The sequence below is a fragment of the Equus quagga genome, chromosome 3 (genome assembly GCF_021613505.1).
Source record: "Equus quagga isolate Etosha38 chromosome 3, UCLA_HA_Equagga_1.0, whole genome shotgun sequence".
Taxonomy (NCBI): Eukaryota; Metazoa; Chordata; class Mammalia; order Perissodactyla; family Equidae; genus Equus; species Equus quagga.
In genome coordinates this window covers 90,332,207-90,345,717 of record NC_060269.1, presented here as the reverse complement: position 1 = coordinate 90,345,717, position 13,511 = coordinate 90,332,207, and the positions used below count along the sequence as shown (strand labels likewise).

Genomic DNA, 13,511 nt, shown 5'->3' with positions numbered 1-13,511 from the left:
GAGAAAACAGTGTGAGCAAAAGCTTTTGCATTTGGCATTTAGGGAGGTGTCTGGAATGTCTGAAGTGAAAGTAGGAAAACAGTAGGAGATGAAGTTGAAATGTCATGCAGTGGGCAGCCAATGAGGGGAGGTGGGTGTCTTGAGTGCCTGCCGTGCAGAAAGAGCAATGTGGTAGGTGAGGGGAGCCGCTGAGCGGCTTTATGCAGCATAATAACGTGATTGTTTGCATTTCAGAAGGACCGCTCTAGAAGAGGTGTGGAGAATGGTTGGATTGGAGGTAGAGAGAGCTAAGACTGAAGGCAAGAAGACCAGTCAGGGCACTATTTTAAGATTCTGTTCAAGCGATGATGAGAGTCAGCAGTAAGGCAAAGGCACAGATTCTGGAGAAGAGGTAATGGAGGGGAGAGGATAAAGCCAGAGAAACTGAGGTGGAAGAACCAACACGATTTGATGCTTGATTGAACATGAAGGAGGAGAAAAAATACAGGTTTCTTTTTGGGTCTCTGGAATATTCAAGTGAAAGACAATGTCACTTACTGAGAGATTAAATCTCTCTGTGTTTATTACCCTTTTTGTAAAATGGGGATAATAATACTTACCTTATAGTATTCTTGTGGCAACTAAGGTTTAGAACAGTGTCTGGCATGTATTATTAATACAAATATTAATCATCATCATCATCATCACATAATCATTATAATCATCATTGTTGGGACTGGGACTGAAGAAGTAGGAGCAAGTTAAGAAAAAGAAGTCTTGTTTTCGATGTCCACGTGAAGCTGTTGAGTAGGTTGTTGACTATATAGGCCTGGTGCCCAGCCGAGGTCTAGGCTGGAGATGACAATTTAGTCATAGTTCGATATAGTAAAATCCATGGTAGTGGAAGCAGTTGCCCAGGGGTGGTAAGAAAAGGACTCAGGATAGAATTCTAGAGAACTACTGTTTATGAGAAAGGCAAAGAAAGAGAAACCAGTGGTGTAGACTGAGAAGGAAAGATGAGAGAGGTAGGAGAATCAGCAGAGCGTGGAAGAGCAATACTGAATGCTACAGAAAGGCTAGGAAAGAGGGAGAATGGAGAGCCCACTGCATACAACGCTCGTCACTGACCTTTGCTGAGGCCTTTTCAGTGAGTGATGGGAACAGACCTCACATTGTCAAGAAGCTTGGCAGGGAAGAGGAGAAGGATGGAGAGGCAAAGGTGACTATGTATCTGTGTGAGTGTTTAGATGGGAGGAATTTGAACACATTTATTGGCTAGAGACAGATAATGAAAGGTCAAAGGTCAACAATTTGAGAAAGGGGATGCTTGAGGGAGCTAATTTCCTAGCATTGGGGGGAAGGTTAGACAGGATGAGATCAGGTGATCAGGTGGTTGGTTTAACTTTACGCAGAGGGATAACTTTTCCTTGGAGACTGGAAGGAAATGAGCATGAGGGCAGATATAGCTTATAAAGTGAGTCAGTAAAGTGAAGGAGGGTGCCATGATGGCCTGTTAGCTCTGATGAGAGGGTGAGATCATCTTCGGGGTAAAGCAGGGAGGGAATTTGGTAGAGAGCTGGAGAAAAGTGATGAAGCCTTCCAACAGCTGTCCAGCAGAATGAGAGAGGAAGCTGACCAAGAGCACTTAAAAAGTTGTTGAGCCAAATTAAGGGCCCAGCTAAGAATGGACGCCACGAACTTAGAATGACGTCAGTCTGCACAGTTACGGTGACGCAGCCTCACTCAGCGGTCTGATGGAATATCCAGATTGAAGTAGGGATTGGGACATAGAAGGACAAGAGAGCTAGGTAATTGAAGTGCTGGTGAGAGAGAAGTTTGTGTGGAGTCCAGGCTGGAGAACGGGAAAGGAAATGTGATCAGAAGGAAGCCAAGAAGTCACCGATAGTGGAGGAATCAGAGGCACTATGAGGCCTTGAAGAAGCTGCTGGGCTGATTTCTGTCTGTTAGGGAAGAGAATAAAGGAAGTAATAGCCATTTGTGCTCCAAGAGTGGGATTTGGGATTTAACACCTATAGTGGTGGGAGAGTTCCCAGTGATAACCTCCAAGGTGAGGCCACAGGATTATAGTGGAGGGAGCAGTCCCTGGAGCTGAGGAGGCTGAGGGATCTGGACAGGACCTCCACAGGAGTGTGGAATCACACAGGGTGGCATCCAGATTTAGCTGAAGATTGTAAACCAGGTGCCCAAGGGTTGGGGGAGTCTTCCATAACAAGGACAAGTCCCAGCTCTCAAATGTCAATGAAAGTTACAAGATTATAAATACAAACTACCGAAGAGCAGCTCTGAGCTGCACTGAGACAAAACCCTCAGGGCCGGAATGCCTGGATTCTGCCCGGCAGTATGTGCCTTGGAGTAGAAGTCACTTCAGGTGGAGGGGATAGAAAGAAGACAGAAGATAAAGTGTTAGACGGTATCACTACCTACAAAAGCCATGTGAGAGATTCTTGATGAGGCATGTGGTCTGGCATGGTCAGGAGGGCTTCACAGAGGAGGTGGCAGCACAAGGCCCTGAAAGATAGAAGGACTTGGCAGAGACTCCCAGTTGGATCATTGGATAAGAAAAGGCTCAGAGATGGGGGTGAGCCTGGCAAGGTATCTAGCTGAGGTTGTATTCCTTTGAAGGGTGAATACCAAGATTTAAAAATAATTGTGTCAAAAATATTTGTGGAGAAATTGCGGGCTCTAGGAAGGAAGTAAAGAGAAAAGATTCATTCTTGAAGTTAGAGATTTACAACGATTCTCTTGTGTATGCTTTTCTTAAGGAAGTTTAGATTTTGGCTATAGGACCTAGAGTGCTATGAAAATGACCCAGGTTTGGCATCTGAAAACCTGGGTTTAGGTGTGGCCCCACCACCCTGAATTAGCAAGTGTGAGTAGTCTGTGATCTGGGGACAATGACAATCTCTTAGATCGTGAGTTTCATCCTATGTACTATAAGAATTAAGACAGCGCCATGCTGAGGGTACTCTGTGCAATTTACCTAAGAATCTAACTTCCGTTTTCTCATGCGCTAAATGGAGACACCACCTACTTCACAGGGATAGAGCTCAGGCCAGTGTTTGATACCCAGTAAGTGCTGAATAATGTGGGTATTTTATTGTTTTTAATCCTCCTAGAGAGACGGACTCCATGCAGTTCTGAAGCCTGCCTCGCCTGGAAGCCAGGATGCTTCTGGGGGCCCCAGACTGGAAAGAGAAGCACATCTGAGTGGGCTGGCGGGATTCCGACCTTGGAGGCGTGAATTCTAGCAGCACCAGGATTCACACGCTCTGAAGGGAACTGGGAAATAAAGTCGCCTGCTCTGCTTTATCGGAGGTGATCATCTAAGGCCGCTCCTCTGGCACAAGGAAGGCTTGAGCTCCGCAGTGGAGTTAATGGGGCAGGAAGGAGAGGTTGCCTCTTGGATGGGGTGCGTGGACATCGGTTTCCACTGTAAACAATCTTTGTGCCCCCAGGGTGAGAAGACCATTCATAGGCTTTAGATTGGAATGATTGGGGCAGCATCAAGTTGGAAGGTGGTTTTGAGATACAGCAACGCCATGGCTTAGTAGAGAATTAGTCTTCTCGGCTTCCTCCAGTCACAGGAGGGTGGCTTCCCCTTTCTGTACTAAGTGGATTGGGAAAATGTCCCCTGAGATTTTATAGCAGTGGACAAGGGGAGGCCCGTTCCTCTAAAATGAATGCTTCCATTGCTTTGGATGTGAAGAGAGCGAGGAGGTTTTCTTTTGACACAAACCCCAGCCGTCTTGCCTAAGACCCTTCCCACATTTCCTGACCACTCCTAATGGGGGGCTGCAGTTTGGCAGCGGGAAACTGGGTGTTGGACATGGCTGGATTTGGAGGACCTTACTTCCTACTTCACAGAGGGTCTACTTAATGAAACCAACACAAACTTGTCTCTCCTGTCAGTGATATGCTGCCCCTTGCATCTTTCCAAGCTATCTTCAGTTTGAATTAATTAACATTCTTTCATTCAGTATCTATTTATTGAGCTTCCTCCAGAAGCCCAGCCCTGAGGTCAGCTCCACAGACAGAGGAGTACATGGCTGTGCTCCTGGAACTCATGGTCCAGGAGGCAGGCAGGTAGTAATCAAATAATCAGTACAAGAAGTGTATGCCACAAACTCTAACAAATGCTATGGAGGAAATCTAATCATCCCTTTTAAGATCCAGTCTTGGCACATTAACATCTGTGAATACCTACACCACATAGCTCTTTGACCAACATCTGTCTAGAAACAAGGTCCACAAACCAAACCAAACTCCTCCCCACTCTGTCTCTCCCCCTGCTCCCAAATCCCAGCTCTCTGAAATAAATGAACAATCCCTATTGTTGTGACAGAAGAAAGACAGTTATTGACAGGGTTTTCACCCACATCTCTGCCAGTTCTCCCCCTCCCCTCCCCCGCAACACCCACCCCGTCTTCTTGTAGGATAGTTATTTTGGTTTCCAAGGGCAGATAAAGGTAGAGAGGCTCTTTTTTACTTCTCAGCATTAGCTGCTGTTATTGTTTCTGTTTCAGTGACCTCTTTTGCTTCCTGCTGTGTCAATTACCACAGGCTGCCCTTAAAAAGCAAAGACCCCTGTTGTTCTCTAGCAGGGAGGAGGCATTTGTAAACAGAGTTCAGGAATGTCAAAAGGGTGACCCAGATTTCCAGCACCGGAGGAAAAACTAGTTCGTTGTGAGTATCCCATGTAATGAAACGTAGCCTATTCTTGACGTGGGAACAGGTGTGCAGAAAGGTTAATTTCACGGAAATACATTTCATTACTGAGAGGGACTCACTGCTTAAGGACCTCAAGGCCAAGTGAGTATATTTGTCCCAAGTCCTCAAATTGCAAGCAGTTTCTTTAATGCCTATCTACTCATTTCCAACCAAGGAAAGGACTGCATTAGTTTTTCTTCAGATTAGAAATGAACTCTACAAGAGGACCAAAGGTATCCAAATATAAATAGGTCTGAGTTGTTTCTGTAATCTTTCTTCAAAGCTTTGGTGCTTATCCAAATTTGCTTCGATCTCTTCTGAAGACTTGTGGGTAATATACAAAGACTCTGTGGGAAAGGTAAATGGAACATAGACTTCCAGAGCCAGAAGTGAAATTAGAGATCTCTAGTCCTACCCTTCATTTTACAGATGGGGAAATGGAGGCAGGAAGAGGTCACATGATTTGCATAACAGGAAGTGGCAGAGAAGACACTAAGACCCAGTTCCTTGACTCTCAGGTGCTCTCTTGCACTGTCCATCATGAAGACACCATTTGTAGTAATTGGGAGAGAGTGAGCTCCCCAGGAGCTTGAACTGTTAGCACCTGGGCATCCCTCATCCAGAACCCTGGTGCTGTGACTTCCCTGTTGCCATCTGCTGGAGGTATTGGGTTGTTTTGGCCTACTCTTCTCCCCTTCTTCTCCAAACTGCACCCTTTCCTTTGGGGAACCAGTCCATGTGGTTCTGGTGGGGCTTAAAGTCGCAGTGCTCCCACTGGGTGGGTACACTACCTGGGCCGGCCAATTGTGGTACCCCGGTTCCCTGGGCAGGACTTGATCAGGTAGTGGGCACGAGACCCAGAGAGAGGCAACTGGCATTGTCTTTGTGAGCGGTCTGGAGTTTGTGAGAGGTTTCCTCTTCCCTTTGTACATCGCAAGGCTGCCCGGGGCTATCTTTCCCACCACTAAGGAGAACCTGCCTGAAAAGAAGACAACACACATTGCTCAATAAATTTACCCATTTATTTACACATTCCTCTTTTGTGGGAAATGCCAGTCTCTGCAGGCTAGGAGGAGGAAAATAAACAAAATCAGAAACCAAAACCCAGGTTTTTGTTGTACTAGCAGTTATCCTTACTTTGGGAAAAATGTGGTTTTGTGAAAAAAAGATGTGCTGACTAGGCAGAGGCCTGGGTTTCAATCCAGATCCCTCTGCTTACCAGCTGCACCAGATCCCTGACATCAGTAGCTGAGCTCCCCGGGCTGCTGTGAGGACTGAAGTGCCCAGCCCTGTGCCCTGTCAGCTGAAAGTTGGATCCCTTCAATCAGTGTGTCTAAGTGGTCCCTCCTGGGAGGGCACTCTGTGGACTTGCCTTCAGCTTGAATTGATTTGTTCTCTCCCAGAGACTCCTTAATGCAGAAATGGTGGTCAGAGAAGGTCATCTGTTATTTGGAGATACATCCAGAAGGAAAGGAAATTACTTTAGGTCACTTTTAGGAGATGCTTGCTTTCCTTCTTTACTGCCGAACTCTGATTTTAGATTCAATTTCACCACACATTCTAGTCCTAGAGTGGGCGGTTCCTTTATAGGAAAAGTACAAGATGAAATGACTTTCATTTCATTTCATCTTGTACTTTTTCATCATTAACCAAATCATACTTACTGAGGTCATCCTTAATGGCTCCCTTAAAATATATAATATGCTCACTACCTTCTTACTATTCAGAAAAAAAGGTCTGGAACTTGCCTTTTCTAATTGAATTTGAATGCATTCTGTGCCTGCGATAGTCTCTACCAATTCATTTTAGATTGCCTACCTGGAAACACACCTGTTTGCACATGAAGTCTGTACTGAAGTGCATAAAACATATTCATAAATATTTACTGAAGTAAAGAAACCAAGTTAACAACAATGCGAGGATGCTACTCTCAGATGCAGGGAAGCGGAATAGCCTGTAAAGGTACAAAAGACATGATGGGAGATGTGGTGGACACAAGTTTCATTAGGTTTAACTTCACTTATAAGAACTAAAAACCCAACAAGCTCTTGCATCTTTTCGAAATAGGAAGGTTTTCTCTATTTCACAACGCTGCTGACGTCCTGCCCCCTCCATTTGCGTAGTGTGAGCCCGCTGATACACGAAAGGTGGTTTTAGAAAGGTCAGGGTTTGGGAAATTACAAGCATCAGCAATAAAAGAAGAGACAGGCCCACCTGATGAACAATAGGCTTCTAGGCCTATGGATTGTCAGCCAAAATCGAATTCAAATGCAACAGGGAGAGCAGCTCCATTAGAATAAAGAGCTCAGATATTACTGAGTAATGATGTTTGTACAAAGTCATTGTAAGTGTTTCAGTAGTAACAACATTAACACTGTTTGCTAAATAAATACTTTAGCAGGTCTCTGGAAACATTAATCCAGAGTACAAAAAACATGCACCACCGCTAAATCACAGTCTATTTCCTTTTGTTTGATTTTATTAGATTTTTCAACATCTACTCCAACCACCTTAAAACCCACACATCCCATACCTCCCAGAGGGGCAAAAAAGATAAACAGCTGGAATTTGAAGAATGGTACAGTTTGACCCCAATCAGGCTTATATGCACATGAGGCAACCTGAGCCTCAGCGACTGGTATGGTTACCAAGTATGGTTACCAAAGCATGGAGCAGAACCAATGCCACAGAAGTGTCAATAAAACAAATCGTGCACCAGGAAAAGTGGAACTATAAAGCTAATTTGATTGATTTTTTTTTTGTAATCTAGTTTGGTTGAAAGATTTGGGGCGTTTGTCCATGATTAAACAGTTAAGATTTTCTGTGCATAGACAGTCCCTCTATTCATTGAATGGTCTGAGATAATATATGTGACATCTCCAGCATTTGATGAACATGCCTATAGATTTGTCAGGGGTTGTGTTTGGGAATGCTGCCACCATGGCAGTGGAAGGACACAATAAAGAGGAGAGCATGTGTGCATATGGATGTGTGCATACATACACAGATGTGCACACACTTATTTGCCAAATCTTCATGACAGTTCATATGAAGCCCCACCATGGCAGAGGAGTCAGCAGATGGCCTTGGAGTCATTCTTAGGTGAAGCCAAATCTGCCTCAGGAGACAGGTGATTGTCAGAAAGGCATTGTCACTATCCCTCCCTTTAATCTTTCAGGCAGGTGTTGGATAATGAGGGTACATCCGGTTGCCAGGAATCCCACTGCCTTTCTGTCCTCCAGGACGCGTGGGCATTTTCTGAATCCAAAGGAATATACAGGTTCACTGGATGCTCAACAGTCAGGTGTAGAGCGGCTGTTCCCAATTTTTCCTGCTGCCACACTGTTCAATTGAACAACTACCTCCAGCAGCTCTGTATCCCATTACATGCATGCATTCTCAAATGGGGCCTAAGGGTGCGTCCACAAAGCCCAAAGGCTGCATGAAGAACGGAGGCGAGAAGCAGGTGCAATACGAAAGCACCACCCCACAGCTTTGACACATCTCCTGGCCAACACTCAGCCCCACCTATCACTTTCCCTCAGACCCCTTTCCTTGTTTTAAAATTAAGTAGGTTAAAAAAAATAAAAGGCACAAAACATAAGCAGCAAAACTGAACAGGCTTGGGGTTCAGAAAGAATGACTGGTCACCATATATGAAGTAATGGCAAGGGTACAGCTATAATCTTCCAAGACAGAACCAGCTGTGGTTGTATCACACACCAGGTCTTTATACAAGAATACCCTTGGGGCCGGCCGGGTGGCGCAGTGGTTAAGTTCGAGCGTTCTGCTTCTCAGTGGCCCGGGGTTCGCCAGTTCGGATCCCGGGTGTGGACATGGCACCGCTTGGCAAGCCATGCTGTAGTAGGCGTCCCACACATAAAGCAGAGGAAGATGGGCATGGATGTTAGCTCAGGGCCAGGTTTCCTCAGCAAAAAGAGGAGGATTGGCAGCAGTTAGCTCAGGGCTAATCTTCCTCAAAAAAAAAAAAAAAAAATTAAGAATAGCCTCACAGAGGTGCCTGAACTGTGCAGGTCTGCACTGTCATGTCTTCAGAGATGAAAACATTAAAAACAGACTCATTCACAAAATCAAGTTGAAATTTTTTATCTACTTTTAAAAAAAGAACACTTTTTGAAAGTTGTTTTCTTTTCTTCAGGAAAACAACTAAACTCTTTCCATAATCTCCTATTATCTTCATACTTTAGAGACAAAACACTATTTGGGGTTCAGCTCTTCTTATCTCCATCCAGTCATGTGAAAATTCTCCAGTTCTAAGCCATGTGGAGAAATGTCTCCACAGAGGGGAAAAACATCACAATGCTATATTGAAAAAGGAGACGTAATGACTGCTCAGATGTCAGGGGCAAATAGTTTTTACATTCCTACTTGTAAAACCTTTGGGGTTGGCCAGGGCTCCACTGCCACCTACTCTTGTTTCTCATCTTTTAGGAATTTGTTTTCTTGTAAAATGCTACCAATTATGCCATTGTCGTGGTGGGTAAACTTGGAGCCATAACACAAATCCTCACTGTAAGGGCAATAAATGGAGAGAATTAATACAGGCCAGCCTGCTGCTCAGACGGGGTTTTGGGCTGGCACCCCAGTCGAGGGCCAGGTCCAGAAGGTCAAGTTGCCATTTCAATGAATCATAGAACTGATTCAGACTCCCAGGAGACTGAAGAGCAGGGTGCCAAATATCACCCCATTCCTGGGGCTCCAATGCTCACACAGCCTATCAAAGTCCTCCTTTTTTTAGTTATGAAAGCATTCTGAGCTATAAATTGAGTTTTTTTTTTTTTCTGGTGAGGAAGATTGCCCTTGAGCTAACATCTGTGCCAATCTTTCTCTATTTTTTATGTTGGATGCCACCACAGCATGGCCTGATGAGCAGTGTATAGGTCTGAACCTGGGATCTGAACCTGCAAACCCTGGGCTGCCAAAGCAGAGGGGGCAAACCCAACCACTACACCACCAGGCCAGCCCCAGAGTTGGCTGATTTTTAAAACAGGAGTTTTATTTGGTGAGTAGGGAATCCCTGACAGAGGAAATTGAGAGGTTCTTGGAAACTCTCACTCAGGCTGCAGAACCCTGATGAACTCCTCTGACTCCTTGAAACAGCCCCTCTACCTCCATGGCAAGAGCAGTGTTTATTTTCTAGTTTACTTAGGTAAACTTGCATAAACAATGAAAAATTATTAGCATTTAATTCTCAAAATTCTATACAGACCATTATCTTTGGTATACCATACTGTTTTTTTGTTCTTTTTTAAAGATTTTAGTTTTTCTTTTTCTCCCGAAAGCCCCCCGGTACCTGGTTGTGTATTTTTAGTTGTGGGTCCTTCTAGTTGTAGCATGTGGGGTGCCGCCTCAGCATGGCTTGAGTGGTGCCAAGTCCACACCCAGGATTCGAGCTGGCAAAACCCTGGGCTGCCAAAGTGGAGTGCACAAACTTAACCACTCGGCCATGGGGCCGGCCTCCACCACTCTGTTCTGAAGACAGATTATAATAAAATCACTTGACAAAAACAACTGGCCAAAAAATGTCTGGCTTTGATTCAGGAAGCTGACAGAAATTAAAGTTTTCTTTCTGAACTTAAACATAAGTTCAATATATAAAATCAATCTTAAAACTCCAATAGAATATTGAAAATATTTATTAACAGAAAAAAGTTCAATGCATTCTACAGAATGAAAATGCTCAGTCTTTTCCTATAGATACTTAAAGCTAGTGATCCCACTTTTCATTGGTATTTGCTAAAATCTATGTAGCAGCTTTAAATTTAGTTATTTGTTCAGGACCAGAGTAAAGCCAAAGACACAAAAACTAGGAATTAAACTAAACTGTGAGCAATTGTTTAAAAAAAGACTACATACACATAAAAATAAGATTACACACTTTAATCTGATTGACACGGAGGAAGCAGGGAGGACATGAAAGAAATTTAGTTTTAGCTCTGCTTTATGCATAACCAGATGCTCCTTTTCCAAAAAGTATACGAGGGTTCAAAAACCATATTTCATCAGAATACTTCAGGAAAACATCCTTTGTGTAACACAGGGAATACACTCTGCAGAACAGGAAAATCATCGTGGGCAACAAAAGAGTAAAACAAAAGAAAGCACCAGGGTTCGAGCGCTTCTAAGGTGAGTACATCCGCAGAAACAGTGTAAAGAAAGGCTTGTGACTGGCTGCTATGGAAACATGCGAATGAGGACTGGTCCATATCATATCATTTCTTAAAACATGTTTCTTTGGAAAAATGGCAATATCGGCCGGGAGCGACGCTGTCCTTTCAGACACCCAGCTTATGAGCCTGGGTGAGAACGACCTTGAGAACTGGCATGAAGGCGGAGGTCTCGCTGAAGTTGCTGGTGCTCACGACGTGCGTGTGGATGGTCAGCCCTTCTGAGTAGTTTCTCGTTTCAATGCTCCTTGCAATGCTGTGTAAACCACTGATGATTGTTGGTGAAAGCTGAAATAAAGGTGGAACCAAGAGAAAGAATTAAGTTAAGGGAGAATTTCCAATGAGACCCTCTACAAACATTAAACCTTGATATTTAAAAGGAACTTGAAACAGACATTACAAAAAAGATATAAACCGTTTAGCATTTCTGGAAATAGTTTCTTGGACCAAGCAACACTTAAGTTACAAAAGAGAATCATGACAAAATTATTTATGTAAAGAAATTATTTATGATTATACATGTATGATAAGCCAGGTATTTTCTTACGGAAAAGCAGCCAGATTCCCTCCCCACGCTGAAATGCTAACATGTCTCTCCACGTAAGAGCTTCAATTCTTCAATTATTTCAGACACAGCCTCACACCTTTTCAGACTTTTCCCATGCACATGAAGGAGTTTAAAGGTTCTCAGTCATGCTATTTCAAAGAACCCCGCGTATTCTAAAGTACTGCCTACAGCAGAGGTCCTGAGCTTGTGCTCTACTTCTATTAGCACAGCAACAGCCTCTTCACGGACTCAATTTACTAACTAACTGCTGTTTACAATCCTGTCAGCTCTTAAAACCATCAAACCTCTAGTTTTTTTCCATGTCATTACTTGGCTTACATGCTCATACTTTTGAGGGAAGACTTTATTTTAGATCAGTTCAAGGACCACACCACTTCCATTGTTGTATCAACTTTCTTCAGCTTGGTTCTCATGAGATAATTGGTTATTTTTATTTGATGGGATTGGTGTGGGGAATGGGGAAGAGGAATGCTGAAATGCAAAAATATAAGAAAAGTCCCAGTTCTTTTTTGCTCTCCTATTCTAGTGCTTTCATTAATAAAACGAAAATATTCCAGAAGGGAATGGAGAGGTGGGGACAAAGGAACAGAAGACACAGTGCATGTCCTCATACTGCTGGCTGTCCTCATAGTAACAGCACAATAATCTGCTCATCTGGCGGCTACATCTGGCTCTGCCTTTATGTCACAGCTGTTCCAGAAGAAAAGGACCAGAAGTCTTAGACTATGACAGGGTACAGATGTGGTCTCTGATTTCTTGATTCAAGGCACGTATAAAATGAATAGAAGACCAGTTACGTTAGGGCCAATACAGCCAGTTTGTGTTTCTACTTTCTGTCATAAGAAAGGTTACAATTTCTCTCTCACACAACACTCTGCCTTATCCCCTCATTCCCACTGAACAAGATTTAAGATTCAGTTAGAGCAAAGCCCGTTCTATAAAGACAACTTTGCCCACAAGCATACTCTATGTGAGCGCTGACAGGACACGCATTCTCCTAGCAGCCAGGAATAAATGATTATCATAAATCTCTCTTTTCCCCATAAACTTACTGTCTGTTCCCTAAGTTTATCATATAGAAACTCCAAGCGTTTGCTGGCGTCATCTAGCTTCCTCTTGGTTTGCTGCAGAAGAGGAAAAACAGATATGTTATATTTGAACATTAACTTTTATCCAAGAACTTGCCCTATCTCATTTCACTAAACCTTACACTCATGCTAAACAGCTTCATTTTATAAAGAAACGGAAACAACAATGATCAAGAAACTTGAACAGATTACATAGGACAGAGATCAGTATTCTATTAATGGGGGGAGGAGAGCGAGAGGCCGAGCCTCTTCCTTCCGGTGTGCAAATGGAGGACTGGTTGGATTTCACGTGGATTGTAGACTCACTTGACAAGGTGTCTGCACGTACACCTGTACTATATCCACAAGCAACAGGAAGGACCATCTGGAGGCAGCAATGGGGCCGGGTACTAGAGAAAGGAAGGTCTAAGTGCAGGGACTATACATTATGGGTGCTAGAAGGCAGACATATAGGTGAACTGGAATCTTGTGGGTTTTTTTGCTGAGGAAGATTCGCCCTGAGCTAACATCTGTGCCAGTATTCCTCTATTTTGTATATGGGTCGCCACCAGCATGGCTGCTGACAAGTGGTATAGGTCTGCACCCAGGAACTGAACCTGGGCCACTGAAGTGGAGCGTGCCAGGGTTAACTACTAGGCCACGGGGCCAGCCCTGGAATCTTGTTTTAACTTTTCAAAAATATGACTTATACACTTAGTCACATTTGACATGTTTAATCCTGCCTCTTTCTGAGCCTTCAAAAGACCAAGAAAAAAAGGAAATTATCTTCTGGTGACTTAAGATTACTAAGAAAAGTAGTAAAATGAGTTCTTAAATTAAGGAGCTCCCCCCCAATCCTAGTACTATTAGTGAGAGAAAACTATTCTCAAGCTCAAATTAAAGGTTTAAAATTACAATGTGATTAACTTAATGATCTATACTACGCAACAGCCTTCGAAGTGACACTGTTTTTCAGTATTT

At 43.6% G+C, this 13,511-nt stretch overlaps 1 protein-coding gene across 16 annotated transcripts in view; it reads right to left on the bottom strand.

Moving 5' to 3' along the window:
* Window positions 1–10,593: 10,593 nt before the first annotated feature.
* Window positions 10,594–13,511, bottom strand: part of SEC31A (SEC31 homolog A, COPII coat complex component) — a 78,912-nt gene continuing 75,994 nt past the window's right edge. For all 16 annotated transcript variants that reach the window (XM_046655671.1, XM_046655673.1, XM_046655674.1 and 13 more), the window contains 2 exons: window positions 12,516–12,587; window positions 10,594–11,183 (listed from right to left, as the gene is read on the bottom strand). In XM_046655671.1, the coding sequence (XP_046511627.1) occupies window positions 11,004–11,183; window positions 12,516–12,587 (252 nt within the window). In that variant the 3' untranslated portion in view covers window positions 10,594–11,003. The remainder of the gene's footprint in view (window positions 11,184–12,515; window positions 12,588–13,511) is intronic.